This window comes from Muscardinus avellanarius (genome assembly GCF_963383645.1).
Source record: "Muscardinus avellanarius genome assembly, chromosome: 6".
In the NCBI taxonomy this organism is placed as follows: domain Eukaryota; kingdom Metazoa; phylum Chordata; class Mammalia; order Rodentia; family Gliridae; genus Muscardinus; species Muscardinus avellanarius.
Genome location: NC_137791.1, coordinates 60,083,053 through 60,099,015, shown reverse-complemented (window position 1 = coordinate 60,099,015; position 15,963 = coordinate 60,083,053). Strand labels below are relative to the sequence as shown.

The following is a 15,963-nucleotide window of genomic DNA, read 5'->3' as shown; positions in this document are numbered from 1 at the left end:
CTAATTAAAAAGCCTGTTTAAAAATGCAATCAAGCCAGGCATGGTGGTGCACATTTGTAATCCCAGCGCTTGGGAGGCTGAGACAGGAGGATTGTACAGGTTCTAAGCCAGCCTCAGCTACTTAGAGAGGCTCTCAGCAACTTAGTGACACCTGTTTTCAAATAAAGTGTAAAATAGGTCTGGGAGTATAGCCTGGAGGTAAAAAAGCCCCTGGGTTCCACTCCCAGTACCACAAAAAATAAAAAATAAAATGCAGTCAGTGAATGTGCTACTTTCTTTTTCTTTCTGGAATCTAATATTTTACTTGCACATTACAAATCTTTGCTTCCACCTAACTAAAAATTGCATCATAATATGCATTTTTATAAAATAGTAAAAAAATAGTTAATATATTGATTTAAATGTGTTTAAATGTATGTTCCATAAAACATCATTAAATAGGACTCATTGGCTATAGAAAATGTGTGAAAGACTGATTGTTATCATTAAATTGGAAGTCAGTGAGGCAATGTTACCCCTTAAGTTTGCAATAACTTTGATTTTCATTTGTAAATCTTCAACTCATGTGTTAAGCGTGTGTATGTGTGTGTTTTACTGGGGATGGAACCCAGTGGCTCTTTAACTCCAGAATATATGCCTGCTCTATTTCATTTTTTATTTGGAAACAGAGTTGCACTAAGTTGATGAGAGCCTCACTAAATTGCTGAGACTAGCTTGTGTGATAGCCAGAATCCTTTAAGTGTTTTAGGATTAGAACAGTGGCTCTGAACTATAGCTGAATATTAGAGTTATTACACAGGTTTGAGAATAGATATGTCAGGTCCAATGCCTTAGAGTTTCTGAAAATTAGCCCATTGTGATCTTTTTAAAAAGCTTCCAAGTTTATTCCAAAAGGAAGTTATGATGGAAAGACTTAACTAAATTGTAAAATTTGGGAATAATTGAAAATGCATAAAAATAGAGTTCCAAAAGAGGAGACAGAATGAATATACCTATATTTATCAATTTCCAGGAATAACATTTATTAAGCCAGGATTGAGCCTGCTATTGTTTTGAAGTTCTACCTCATTGATTTTTAAGATATTACAATGTTCTTTCCATGTGAAATTCTTATCTCACATTATTCTTGATAGAATACATTGTGATTCACCAATGTTAAAATGCCAGGTGAATAATATGATGGAAGCTAATTGGGGCGATGTACAACCATTCTTTCAATTCCATTTTTGTATCAACAATATATAATCCATGAAAATAAAACTCCTTAAACAGTAAAATTACATTAATAGCAACACAAACATAATATTGAATCCATGTGTACTCATGTAAAAAAAGAAGATAAAAAATGATCAAATTGAGTGGAAAAAATCAGTCGTGACTTACAGTTTGTTTCAGATTCAGCAGGAAAGTATAATCCTTGTCAACAAAACCCTCGTAAAATGCTGCACTGAAGCTGGGCATGGTGACACATGAGTGAACCCCAGTATCTTGGAGGCTGAGACAAGGATCACAGGTTTGAGGCCAGCCTCAATAACTAAGTTATTAAGAGAGGGTCTCTCTTAGTGACACCCTCAGAACTTAGTGAGAACCTGTTTCAAAAATAAATAAATAAATTAGCCGGGTTTGTAATCCCCGGGTTTGTAATCCCCGCACTTGGGAGGTGGAGACAAGAGGATCCTGCAGGTTGAAAGCCAGCTGTGCTGGATTAAGACACCTTGTTTATAAACAACAACAACAACAACAACAACAACTAAAAGTATAAAATAGGTCTGGGGGTGTGTAGCCCGGAGCTATAAGGGTTTCCTGGAACACCAGTACCACCAAAAATAAATAAATAAATAAATAAATAAATAGGGCTGGGGACATGGCTTGAAGGTAGAATGCCCATGAATTAGATCTCTAGTAAACCCCACCACCAAGTGCTACCCAGAATAAAATGTGCACGAACTATGGTCTTCATTCTCAAGGCATTGATTGTGCAATTCCAAAGTAGTCCTGTTTAACAATAATGTAAAGGCAGAGCGCTCTATGAGATCAGAGATGGATGCATTTAAATGCGATTAAAGGATTAGGCATCGCTCAATGTGGAAAGGTTGAACTACTGCCCTTGAGGTGGTGAAGAGGAATGGTTGGGAGGGTGAATGTGTACCTTCCAAGAAGAACAGATAACATAAATAACAACAGAATAGCCCAACACTGTCTAGAATATTCAGGGAAAACATACACGATGCATGAAATGGCATTTGAAAAAGAATTGAAGGTAATTTTTGGAAACAATAATGACCCAATTCACCAAGCTAGAGAGATGGGTTTGAGTGAAAGAATAAGAAAAAAAAAAAGCTATGTCAAACTTAATAGTTTGTAAAAGAGGGCTCTGAAAGGTAGATGAGTTCTACATTCATACATCGCAAGTAACAACATTCCTAAAGGATAATCGAAACAATATGAGTACCCTTAATCACCTCAACAGGTCATTTGGTTGTATTAAGAAATCCCTAGCCTATAATAATGAGACTGATATAATTCTATATTTCTAAGAGCAGTCGCATAGTCATGATTTTATAAGAAATAAACTTGTAGAAAATCCTTGCACTGGAGCCCAGGAGCCTGTCATTCAGTACTTAGCTCTTCCAACCAACTTCCCCCATTCCGAAATTATCTGCATTGGTTATTAAAGCTACTCAAAGCACTATTTTGACCACATGTTTCACTGAAACATTTCTGTTTTATTTATTCTATTTTAAATTTTAAGATCTTCTCTAGTCTGCTAGAAGTCTATCTACAGAAAGGATATCAGATTTTTTTCCCCTGTATTCTGATTGCCTTAAAAAAAATACACCGGAGGCCAGAAGGAAAAAAAAAAAATCACTGTAAAAAGGTAATTAGCACGTTCTCTCCTTTTTATAACTTTATAATTGAAATCTCATTAAAAGCTTTCTAGGTCTCCTTTCCCCTAAGTGACCAGGTGTCCCTAATTTGTTTTCAACCAATTTGACTAATTCACTGCAAAGAATCGAGACTTCAAGTCTGATACCTGTTGGAGAATAGCAAGGTTAAATAAGTGGGGTGGCTTTTTTAGGTTGCATTTAACCTTGTAAGGGGAGGAGGAAAAAAATAAAAGGCTTCGACGTCTTTTCTCTTGGAGTCCTGCCTTTCTCTCAGTCCTGGTTGAAGATTCCAAGGGAAATGAGAGCACTATTTTGTTTCTCCCTTGTATTGCAGATAGGGGGAGGAGGTGGTTATTAGAGAGAAGCTCTTCCTCTCTCGGTTTCCCCCTCTCTCCGCCTGACAGCACCGCTCTCTCGCGGGCTCGCTCCTTCTCCTAGGTGATCCATTTCTAGGCAACGTGGGGCTGGTGCTGAAGCTGCCAGGCTCGCTCTTGCTTCCTGCATCCCGCCCGGCGAGCCGCTTCAAAAGCATCCTGCAGCCCGCGGCGGCTTCCCTCGCCGGCCTGGCCCTTGCCCGCGCCTGGCGCGACTCCCCCGCCACCGCGCCGAGCTCCCGGCTCCGGCCCGCCTCGCCAGCTCCGCTCCCCGCCTCGCGCAGAAAGGGGATTTTCTCTGCATTACTATCCGCATTACCTTGAAGTTCACTTTTTCTACCCCTCTTGGAGAGGGCTTTCCCCCCCTCCCTGCTGGAATCTGGCTGCTCCGCTTGGAATCTCCTAATCTTCCCTTCCCACTTAGATTTTGGCAGCGAAGACAAGTGATTCTCTGCGGGCCACGGGGGCGGGGTGGGGGGGCTTTTTGGCTGGGGGCGGGGGCGGGAGGGGGCACATCCGGCGCGAGGGGGGTGTTGGAAGTTGCCGCGGAGCCGGGACCGGAGACCCGCGGCCCCCGCGCGGCGACGGGGATGGTGTGAGCTCCAGCCTCTTCCCCCAGCCCGAGAGCAGCCGCGACTGGATACATTTTTTAAAAGCCAAACTGCAAACAACTCTGGCGATGCCAAAATTCCCCTCCAAGTGACACGGCTTTGCGAAGGAGGTTTCCTCGGGCTGGGATCTTTCTCTCATTCTGTCTGCCTTCCTCGGCAGCGATAAAAGGCTTCGCTCTGGCAGCGCGGATTTAGTGAAAAGGAAAAAGCAGCGCTAAACTCTATCCTGACCTCAAACTCTTTGGACTGTTTTTTATTATTTTTTTTTTAAAACAAATATATATACACTGGAAGAAAATCCATCCTGGAAGAGAATCGGCAGAGGAGGAGATGGAAGTTTTCCCCTTGCTCTTGGCTTTGTCCGTCTGTTGGTCTCGAACCTGGGACTCGGCGACTGCGGATTCGATCATTCATATCGGTAAGGAAAGGTTGGCGCTGCCCGCGGCCACTTTTACGGTGTGGGTTCGCAGGTGTTTTCCCTCTGCTTCCCCCTCCCCGCCCTCTGGGTGGCTGCGTGGAGGTGGCTTCAGCTGCTCGCCCTGCCCGCCGCGCTTCCCTCCACTTGTTCAGTTTTCGGGAGGATGTGGATGCTCGAGCCGAGACTTGGATCGTGGAGCGTGGGCGGAACGCGTGGGGGTCTCGAACTGCCCTCGGTGTGCGTGTGCTGGGAGCGCGGGGCTTCTGAGTATGTCAGGAAGGAAGTTTAATTGACTCTACCTTCCATATTTTTCCCGGATGTACATTTGCTCCATTAGAAAAAAATGCATATCTATCTATGTGTCTATCCTCTTTGGGGGACCCCAGGAGGTGTCACCTGCCGGGAGAGGAGAGCCGGGGTGGGGGTGAGGGGAGCTCCCTTCGGATCGAACAGGTGGTTTTGCAACGTGAGCCTGAGTTCGCAGCCGCGTGGGGCGGTGGAGACGGGCTCCCGGCGCCCCCAGCCTCCCCTCTCCTCTGGGCTCTGCGGTCCTCCCGCGGAGCGGCCGAGGCGGTGGCGGGAGGCTGGCGGCGGTGCAGCGGAGGACCGGAGCCCCGCACACCCTCCTGGGCCTGGCCGGCGGCCGAGGTGGACCCGGGCGCTCGGGGGAAGGGGGGCGATCCGGGGCTGCGGCGTCCACACCCGCCTGGCCTCACTCGCCCCGTAGGCAACTCCGAGTTGCTATGCAAGGGCGCCGGGGCTCGGCCGGCCGGACTCTGGGCAGGATTGCCCCGGCAGCCCGAGATGCTCGCGGCCCCACCTATTGGCAACCAGACGGGCCGGGACGGGCGGCGGCGGGGGCGGCCGGGGCCGCGCGTCATTGTCATGCACGGCGCTCGCAGCTTCGGGCTCCAACTCTTCTCACTCGCTAATCCGTGTGAGCTGAGCGCAGACCTTCCCTCGCTGCCTTTACTGCGTTAATGCGACGATTTCCTTTTCGGAAATTCGCCTCCCCAGGCAAGCAAGGTTCCTTTGCTGGGCTGCAGTGAGGCCCCGCGTGGGGAATTGTTCTGGGCACAGGACTTTTATCCATCCACACGGCTTGGTGTTGTGCAAATCGAGGGGGCAGATGGGTCACAGCATCTCCCCTTGCTGTCCTCCTGCCCCTCCACCATGGACTCAACATGCGCGGCCGGTAGGCGCGCAAACACACACACACACACACACACACACACACACACACACACACACACACACACACACTCTCACTCACACACTCACTCAGGCCCGGTGGGGAACCTGCCGCAGGTGGCGGTGGCGGCTGTGCCATCCCAAGCAAGGGGCTCCTGTCTGATGCTCCTGCCCACGGAGACCAGACCCTCAGCTCCAGGGGGCCCCTTCTCTTGGTCTCAGAGGCGATCTTTGTAAACATGTCTGCCATTCTCTGTCATTTATGTCAATGGAACTGTATGTTTCCGTGCAAGGGGTAATGAGGTCAGGATTCAGAAAGCCTTGAGCTTGGGCATAAGTCAATTAAGCATTAGATAGTTTACGTGCTGGAACCCGTGTCGCCTGGGGGCTAACAGTGCCTGTGGGTTCAGAACTTTTCAGGGAGAAATGATGATCTCATTGAGGAGGGCAGTAATGTTCTGATAAGAGTTCAGAACTGAACTATGCTTCTTTTAAAGAAAGGACATATATTTACATGTGTTATGTGACTGGAGCTAAGATGCAGGTCTATAATCAATATACCTTTGTATTCATTTTATGATTAAGGGCTTTTCTGACTTATGCTTTTCATCCCTAAGGAGGAAAAGCCTGTGGATAAAGGCTTGTTTTATTGCTTAATCTGTAGTTTACAGGATAAATACATTTATTTACAAACACCTACAGCTCGTGTTATTCCTTACTAGAAGTATACTATTTTGCAATGTAGCCTGGCTATTTGTTTTAAAATAGAACACATATGTTATTTTCCTTTGCATACTGTTATCAGTCAGTGTGAAATGGCTTATTTATAACTAGATTTAAAAAGTATGTGTACAATTTAGATTTCTTTCAAAATCTAGTTGTATGCATTATTGTGTATATCCTACTAAAAGAAATAGTTCTCAGACAATTTGACTTGAATGCAATTAGTACAATTAACAAGAGAAACAGTTTCTTTACTACAGACTACCTAATATTACAATGAAGCTAACAGATTGTTTCCAAAGCTACATATCATTTATAATATTCTGAAAGATGGATCATATGTGTTTGTTTCTCAGAGATTAACACCCTGTCTTCTACTGCTCCCACTGTCAGCAAACCTATAGTAAATTCAGACCTGAATATCCATGTTAAAGTTGTAAGCCAACAGTTAACATGCATTGGATCAGTTTCCTTACTTAGTTAAATAGGAAAAGAGAATTTTCTTTAGGTGATTGTTTTCATTTAAATATTTAAGGTGAGAATTATGAGTATGGAAAAATGTATTAGTTTAGGACTAAAGGGATGAAATTTATGGGACTGTAGGGAAAGGAAATACTTCAACTCTAGGGATTGAATGAGTTATATAGAAATGAAGGGTTTCCCAGCCTAATGTGATGTGTCCAAGCAGAAAGTATATGCAAGAGATAGTTTAGGTGATCTAGAAAGATAAAAGATGCTGTTCTAAAAGGTTCTTTAAATAGCTGGACCCTTTTGGTGTTAAACCAGATTATAGGTATAAAAAAATCTCACCCCCTTTTCTCTTTCTTTTTTTTTTTGATTTTACTTCATGTAGGTAGTTTAATAAAGTAAATTATATATTTTAAGTTCTAATATTTTAGAGAGCACATCACCTTACTCTAATGATGTGATTTAATGGTTAAAACATAATGACTGAAATGAAAATTATGTCACTGAAACTGCATGATATTGTAATTACTTTGAATTTCTCTTAAATCATATTTAGAAATATTTCCTATCTACATATGTTTGTTCAATGCATATGTACACACATATACATATAAGTAGTGTTTTTTAAAATGAATTGCCTCCATTGAGATCTTCTCTGCCCTGATTAAAAAAAGGTCTTCAGACATATAAAAACTATGCAGTTTTGAATTATGCTTCTACTTTGAGCCTGTGCATTGATTGAGTAATTTCATCAGATCCACATTACTTGATTGCTTAGAAGTTTCCTAATGATCTGTATGCTGCAGGAAGAACCAAAAAGTCGTGAGTGGAATGGCAATGATACGGTGTTTTATGAGGCTATTCAGAAGTCGCTCTGATTTATGTAGCTAGAAAGCTCCCAAGTCTTTGAGATTAGCCACGCTGACTGCTATTTTCTTCATACATCAGTCGTCCCACACTCTTTACTCCCTAAACACAACAGGAGTTTAGAGCACTGCTTTAATTAAGCAGGGATTAGGTGGCATTTCCAGTCAACTGCACAGTTTGTGTTTCCCTTCCTATCTAGCATGGAGGATCTCATGTTTTAACAGTTTAATATATGCTCATTTCGTTATCTGGTTCCTGTGTTCATAGAACTGATTGTAAATTATCCTCAGTAATGTATCACTACAAGGAAGCATTCAAGTAATGTACTCATTCATTTATTACACAAATCCATCCCATAGTTTGGTTATCAGTCATGATGAAATACCTTATGTCAACAGGGAATAGGAAAGAAGCTTTTAGTTATGATTTTCTCATAAGCAGATGATACTTTATACTCTAAGATCATTATCATTTACTCTGATATTATGAGAAGTCTAAGACAATTCACAGAGTATTTGAGATGCTTGAGACATTTCACCAAATCTTTTCATCATGAGAATGTTCAAGATAAAGTGCAAAATTGAGTGAGTAAAATGTGTCAACATGTTAAAAACAACAGTTGATGGTAAATTTAAAGCATCAATTTTCTTTACTTTTGAGCCAATGACTATTTTGTCAAGTACAGAATGCAAGTATATTCTCAAAAGGTATACTGTGTCTTTTACCTGGATGTTTTCTTTTCAACTCTATAAATGATTTGCACCAGTAGTCAAGGGGAACTATCTTCACTGAATATGCCAATTTTTTTTTTTTTTTTGGTGGTAGTGTTTTGTTTTTCATTCTTTTGCTGCTTATAGTAGTGTTTTGCTCTGTAAGCTCTGGATAAAGTATAAACTTAGAAATTGTTAAGACACATACCTTACTATTAGTCTTTTTTTATATCATCAATACAGTTATTTGAAGCACAATTCAGGTGTGCATTAAGCTAGACAATGTTGCTATTAATCAAAAGTAACAAATATGATACAACTAATAACCATGTCACTAACGACTTTGGCTTTCTACTTCAGGTGACAAGCACATCCACTAAATATTTCCTGTATATTTTAACTCAAATATGAATAAAAATCAAGGTGATTAACTTTTGACTTATCCTAAATAGAAACTAGTTGAATTAGTTAGGGACAATGGAAGGAACATTTCACTCAGTTCTGATCTCTAAGGTGTATTTTATCATACTACAATACAAGTTCATCTTAATGGATATGATAATTCTAAAACAATATAGTCCAGTAGTTGTTTGTCTCTGTACATATTTAATTTTTGTAGTTTTACTAGGAATTCTCATTTCTTTCAGATCACTATTGTATTTCAGATTATAGACAGCATATTAGTAAGTAGCAATATTTAGTGATGTCATAAATACAATGTTTATTAGAAAATACATCTCTGGCCTATGAAGATATCTTTGCCATTAGGTGTCACTGCATTCTGAGCTGTATTGTTGTTCTATTTGAAAACCACATGAAGTAGTTTTTTTTAAGTCTCAGACAAAAATGTCATTTAAATGAGGTTTGTGTTGTTCTAAGATACAGGTGGTTTGTATCCTCAAGCTAGTGAAGTAAATATTATCCTTGTCTCTTATTCTTAAAAGCATTTTATTCCAGAACATGACAACACCTAATATTATCTAGATAGACAGTTGGTGGTTCTCTTATCTATGGGATTCCTGAGGTTCCCAACTGATTGATGTTTGTGACTTGAAGCATACATAAATGGAGTTTAAATGAAATATTTATTTGAAGACAAATACAGATAAGCTAAACATAATGCCAAAATTGAGTTAAGTGATTATACATGTCTTCATATGATTTTTACCTGATTAATATTCAGTTTAGGTATTGTATCCATCACCTGCATAGACACCCCATTCACACTCTCACTACCACAACCATAGGGTTCGTTTGACCATATAAAACCAATGTGTAGTCTCATTAATTTTTTTCATTAAAAGGTTTTGTTTTGTTTTTTAAAAGAAGCACAACATTATTGATAGTATTCTCATTAATAAGAATAATGGAGGATGAAATTTAGGTCAACTTTCAATTTGATCATTTAGCTTGAGCATTATAAAATCATGTTAACTACAGAATGCAAGGTTAAATGAATAAAGTTTATCTTAGACTGTCCTATGCCAATATTACTTAATAGTCACTAGAGGGAAATATATATATATATATATATATATATATATATATATATATATATATGAAACAGTAAAATTAAGTAATCTGATGGATGTTTAATGAGTAAAGAAAAATACAGAAGTAATTCTGGTATTAATTCCTAAGGATATTTGTGGACTTTAGTCATTTACATTGATTAATTTTATCCTTTGAGATGACAAACTTTGAATGAATGTGAAAAATAGGGAATGTTAAAATCTAATAAAAATGTGTTCTAGGCTTGAATCTAAAAGTTTGGAGCTAAATTGTTGTTTTATTAATAGCTAATTGAGTGATAAATTTCTTTAGTCTTATTTATTTATTTATTTATTTATTTATTTATTTATTTATTTTTGTGATACTGGGGCTCCTGGAAGCCCTTCTACCTCCGGGCTATACTCCCAGACCTATTTTATACTTTTTTATTTGGAAACAGGGTCTCTTAAGCCAGCGCTGCTGGCTTTGAACCTGTGCAATCTTCCTCTCTCTGCATCCCAAGTGCGGGGATTACAAACATGCACCACCATGCCTGGCAGACTCATTATTTTAATCTTAAAATAAGATTTAGACTAATGTTCTTTTAAGTTCTAGATGAAGGAGAAACCATTGCTGAGCAAATAAGATGACCTGAAAGTGATAGGAGGGGGGAGGAGGGAAATTCTCTGGTGCACATGATGTACATTAACAAATGTATCAAAGCCAATAACTGAGCCAAAGATGAGGAGGGAGGGGAGGGGAATGGAGTGAGGATAGGTTAAAGGCTAAAGGAGTGATGTGTGCATGTATGCCTCTAACATCTTGTACTCCATTAAGATGTATGACTGCAATACACCAATAAAAACAAATAAATACATGATGTGAACTAAAAGAAAAATGTCTATATTGAGAATATCAAAAAGAACTACAGAGAAGAGGCATCATCAAATTTGTTAACTATACATATTTATATATACATACATATATGTGTGATAGGTTTAGAGTGAAATTTTAAATAATAAAAGAAGAAATAAGGAACATAAACCTATATCAGTCAACTTATGGGCCCCTTAGAATGAAGATGCTTTTTTCTACAAAAATAATTATACATAATATATTTATTCATCAGATTTGTTAGGTAGCTCCAGGATCAATTTCAGAGGTCTAGGTTTTTTTATTTTTGCTTTTGGAGATTTCTTTGTCTAACATTAACATTAAAGTGTTACATACAGTTACTCTTATAATATACCATAAACTCCTGCTCATTAGGCTACCTGGAGGGATGAATAGTCTTATGTTCTAATTACCATCTTCTATATTACTCTATAAAATTTACAAACTGGAAGCATACCAGAAATATTAACATAAGTTTGGTAGCAGTCAATAATGTGAACTATCAAGAAGGAACTGATTCAAAGTTATTCGATATGCTGGATTCTTCTCTTTATTTTCCTGTTCTACCTGCTATTGTTCACCATGTCAACATCAATGTGAAGCTGAGGTTGGGTTGATTAACTGAAAACTTTCTAAGTAGATGGAAGAAATGCAATCACCAGAAGCAAAGATCCTTAAGGATTTCCTTTGCATATTAAAAAATCTTAAATCACTCCATTCTGATTTCTTACTAATAAATGTTACTAATTAAAGTCAAGTAATTTTATTAAAATAGAATTGTTAATACTTTTTCTTCATACAAAAAAAGAACTCAAACTGTTCTTTTTAAAGTATTTATTTGATTCTAAGTAACATTTTTTTTCTAAGTAACCATAAATAAGATATTTGCTCCATTATACAAATTATAACTCCAAGCTGGGCATGGTGTAATCCCAGTACTTGGGAGGCTGAAAGAGGAAGATCACAGATTTTCAACCAGCCTCAGCTACTTAGCAAGGCTTTCTGCAACTTAGTGAGACCCTGTTTCAAAATAAAGAATAAATAATAGGGCTGGGGGTTTAGGTCAGTGGTAAAATGCCCCTGGGTCCAATTCCCAATACTGCAATATATATATATATATATATATATATATATATATATAGTCATAATTTGATATTTCTTAAACTATTGGCTAATACAGACATTATAGCCAACATTCAATGTGTATGCACTGGAAGAATGTTCTTTCATTTCATAATTTTTTTTTTTCTGAACCTATTCTTACTACTTTTAGTTCCTAGAATTAAAAGGTTGAACAAGCAAGCTATGTCTTGGCATTTAAGAATATATTATTCTCCTGGGAAATACCACTAGATGAACTAGAAAATGTATGATATACTGTTGGGTCATGATAAATGCTATGAAGAAAAATAAATGACTTACGGGTAATGAGATATGCAATTTGGGGTGTGGTGGGGTGATCAGGGTCAGGGAAGATCTCTCTGAGATGGTGATTCTTGGAGAAGTGACTTGATTCAGAGAAAGGAAGTGAGCCACATGGATATCTGGTGAAGAAATTTAGGCAGAGGGCATTTGAAGGACAACGGGCATGAGATAAGACACTAAGGGATCTGATTAATTTGTTTAAGGGACATTTTGAAAGCTAATTTGAGTCTAGTTTAATGAGCAAAGCAGGAAGTAGAAAGAAATGAGGTCTCACAGGCAACTAGGGCAGATCCTGTAGGGACTTACAGGTCATGATAAAGGATCTAGACTTTCAGGTATATATGGGTTGAGATTAAGTGCATAGTATGAAGTGGCTTATATTTTAGAAAGATTACCTTCTCTTTTGAGACTAGATAGAGAAGAAATCTAGGCTGACAGTGAATCAAATCAAGTTGGTAGATGAAATATAACAGCTATTGTCAGATGGTGTGTGCAATTTAAAGATGGAAGAAACAGGGTTTTATTATATATTTGTCTGGGTGGGAGAAATTCACAGTATGTAAAGAGGCTTCTGAGACATTTTACGTGAGCAAGTGGGTGGAATGTGCTACTATTAACTAGAAGTGGGTATAGAGGAAAATGAGCACATTTTAGGTAGAAATCAAAATTGTGTTTGTTGTTTTGTATTTATACTAGACATCACATTTGAGAATTATAATTAGAAGTTGATTATATAAGTCTGTAATGTAGGGGTAAGTTTGGGATTTGAGCTCTATGTTTGAAGTTCATCATTGTAACTACGGTTGTTAAGTGAAGGAAGGGAAGAAGTTTGGGGGCAGCAAAGCTCCTAAACATGCACATGTGGAGGTCAGGGAGAGGAAGGGGGTTCAAAATAAGAGAAAGAAGAAAGTGCAGGGAGTATTTCTAGGAAGAGGAAGTGAGAAGCACTCAAAGTGTATGTATGCAAGTTGCGACTCCATCACTGGATTGAAAACTTTGAGGACAATGATGCACTTGACAAAAGTACTTTTTTTGTAAGCTAGAAGTGACAAATAATGATTGGAGTGGATCCAAAGATTAAATGAAACATAATAAACACTGAGTTTTGCTGTAATGAAGAATAAGGGAATGATTGTTGTGGCATATGTGAATTAAAGGGGGATTATTATTATTTTTTTTTGTAGTACTGGGGTTCCTGGAAGCCCTTCTACCTCCAGGCTACACTCCCAGACCTATTTTATACTTTTTTATATTTGGAAACAGGGTCTCTTAAGTCAGCGTGGCTGCCTTCAAACCTGCGCGATACTCCTGTCTCCACCTCCCAAGTGCTGGGATTACAAGTGTGCACCACCACGCCTGGCTGAGGATTACTTTTTATTTTTTATTTTTTTTGCTTTGGTGGTACTGGGGTTCCTGGAAGCCCTTCTACCTCCAGGCTACACTCCCAGACCTATTTTATACTTTTTTATTTGGAAACAGGATCTCTTAAGCCAGTGCAGCTGGCTTCAAACCTGCGTGATCCTCCTGTCTCCGCCTCCCAAGCGTGGGGATTACAAGCGTGTGCCACACACCGGGCATCAGGGATTACTTTTTAAATATGGAAATTGGTTTATATATAGCTTTTTAAAAAATGCATTAATAACAGAGCCTTCATTAAGAAGATTTAAAAATAAAATACTTCTTTCAAACTTATTTGGTTTCTTGAGTTTGGATATCTACTGTTGGAATAGCAAGGAGACGTATATTTTTTTACTTTTGAATTTTTATTGATGCATTATAATCTCACATTATAGCTAAGTGTGGTGGTGCAAACTTGTAATCCCAGGACTTGGTAGCCGGAGACAGGAGGATCACAGATTTTCTGCCAGACTGAGTAATTTAGTGAAGCTCTTTGCAACTTACTGAGGTCCTTTGAACCATAGTGCAGCCCTCTGCAACATAGCAAGGCCCTGTTTTAAAATAAAAAAGTAAAATAAAATAGCAGCACAATTTGTAATAGCCAAAATTTGGAAACAACCTAGGGCCCCATCAATAGATGAATGGTTTGCAAAGTTATGGGAAATACACACAATGGAATTCTATTCAGCTATAAAGAACAAAATCACGTCATTTGTAAGAAGATGGAAAGGGCTGGAAAGCATTACGTTAAGTGAGATCAGCCAAACACAGAAAGAGAAGGGACATATGTTTCCTCTAATATGCCCAAATGAGTGAACACTGGGGATACCAGAGAGACTCCAGATAATGGAAGGGAAATCTCAGCAAAGTTTGAATGGAAAACTAAGAGAGGAAAAAGGCTGAACTTGACTGATGAGCGGCTATTTCCAAATATGTGTAAAAGTACGAATATAGCAAGGTTAGCCTGGGTATTAAGTATCGGGAGGGGGGAAGGGAAACGAGGGGGGGAGAGGGCACCAAATACAGATTAAATGTATAACATTTACTTTCAATAAAATAAATATAAAAAATAAAATAAAATGAAATGAAAACTAAAATAAAAAAGCAAAATAAAATAAGGCTGAGATGTAATTCAGAGGTAGAATGCCCCTGAGTTCAATTCCTAGTGCCACAAAAAAGTTTCACATCATAATGTAGTTCATTTTCATATTGGTATACATAAGCAGAGCTTAGTAAACTTTCCCCAAGTGCCTTTCACACTCCCCCTTCAATATACAAGATGTTGAGATTGGCATTAGTATTATCAGATATTTTTAATTTTAATAGTGAATCAAGTTATACTGTGCCAAAGTTACTAGAATTACCTGAAGACAGAAGCCTACATGTGCTCTCTGAAACATACTCTATTAATTATTCTGCAGTTTTATTTTATTTGATTTCAAAGATTAATTCTAATTTGATGGGAATTTTTTACCTGAAACTATAAGTGCATTACATGATAAGATATACTGATATACTATTACAAATGGAATAAATACTGCATTTCTTGGTAATGTACTAATTCTAAGAATATACAACATTTCTATCTGATAAATGGTATTAAAACAGCATAGCGTCCTCTTATTGTAAAATAGGCACATTTAAGTTGATTATATGTTTTCTCTAAGTAAATTCTGATATTCATTTGATTTGTTTAAAAAGCATGTTGAAGCCAGGCATGGTGTCGCACGCTTGTAATCCCCGCGCTTGGGAGGTGGAGACAGGAGGATTGCACAGGTTCGAAGCCAGTCGCGCTGGCTTAAGAGACCCTGTTTCCAAATATAAAAAAGTATAAAATAGGTCTGGGAGTGTAGCCCAGGGGTAGAAGGGCTTCCTGGAACCCCAGTACCACAAAAAAAAAGCATGTTGAAATAATTTTAAGAAAAATATAGTTAATATGTAGCAATGTTTATTATTGCAGCATAGAAACTAAATATATGCAAAAATTAATGTTGTATTAATTTCAGTGACATTTTAATATTTCCTTTTATGGATCTTTCTCTTCTATTTGTGCTATACTATAGCTGACAGATCTTCAGTCATAGGTGACAGTAAGAAAAGGAAATATTCTAAAATTTCTAATCTTAGTACTTAGCCTTTTCAAAATGAATCCTTTCATTGGTCTATTAATATATAAATAAGTTGCTTATTTTACACTGACTAACTCTTATAAAATAAGAATGTTAGTAGTGGGTGAATTATATTTTTCTGTGCTCTTTGTCATTTGCAGTGTTATCACCTATATAAAAATACATGTTTTCATATGGAAACAATGTAACGGGAACATTTTCTGCTTGTTTTTGCTTGGTTACATCTATTAATTGATACATAAAAATGGAATACATGAAGAGTAAGGGCATAGGTGTCTTGTGTTTTGGGATCAACAATCGCATACACACAGTGGCATGATGTAGCTGAGGGACATAATTAATGAAATGCAAAGCATAAAAAATGTTTTTAATTTGC

The 15,963-nt window shown here is 38.4% G+C and overlaps 1 protein-coding gene across 3 annotated transcripts in view; it reads left to right on the top strand.

The window, feature by feature from the left end:
* Positions 1 to 4,203: 4,203 nt before the first annotated feature.
* GRID2 (glutamate ionotropic receptor delta type subunit 2) overlaps positions 4,204 to 15,963 on the top strand; it is a gene marked incomplete at both ends in the record, with an annotated part of 1,485,932 nt that continues 1,474,172 nt past the window's right edge. For all 3 annotated transcript variants that reach the window (XM_080697615.1, XM_080697616.1, XM_080697614.1), the window contains one exon: positions 4,204 to 4,291. In XM_080697615.1, coding sequence (XP_080553741.1) covers positions 4,204 to 4,291 — 88 coding nt within the window. The remainder of the gene's footprint in view (positions 4,292 to 15,963) is intronic.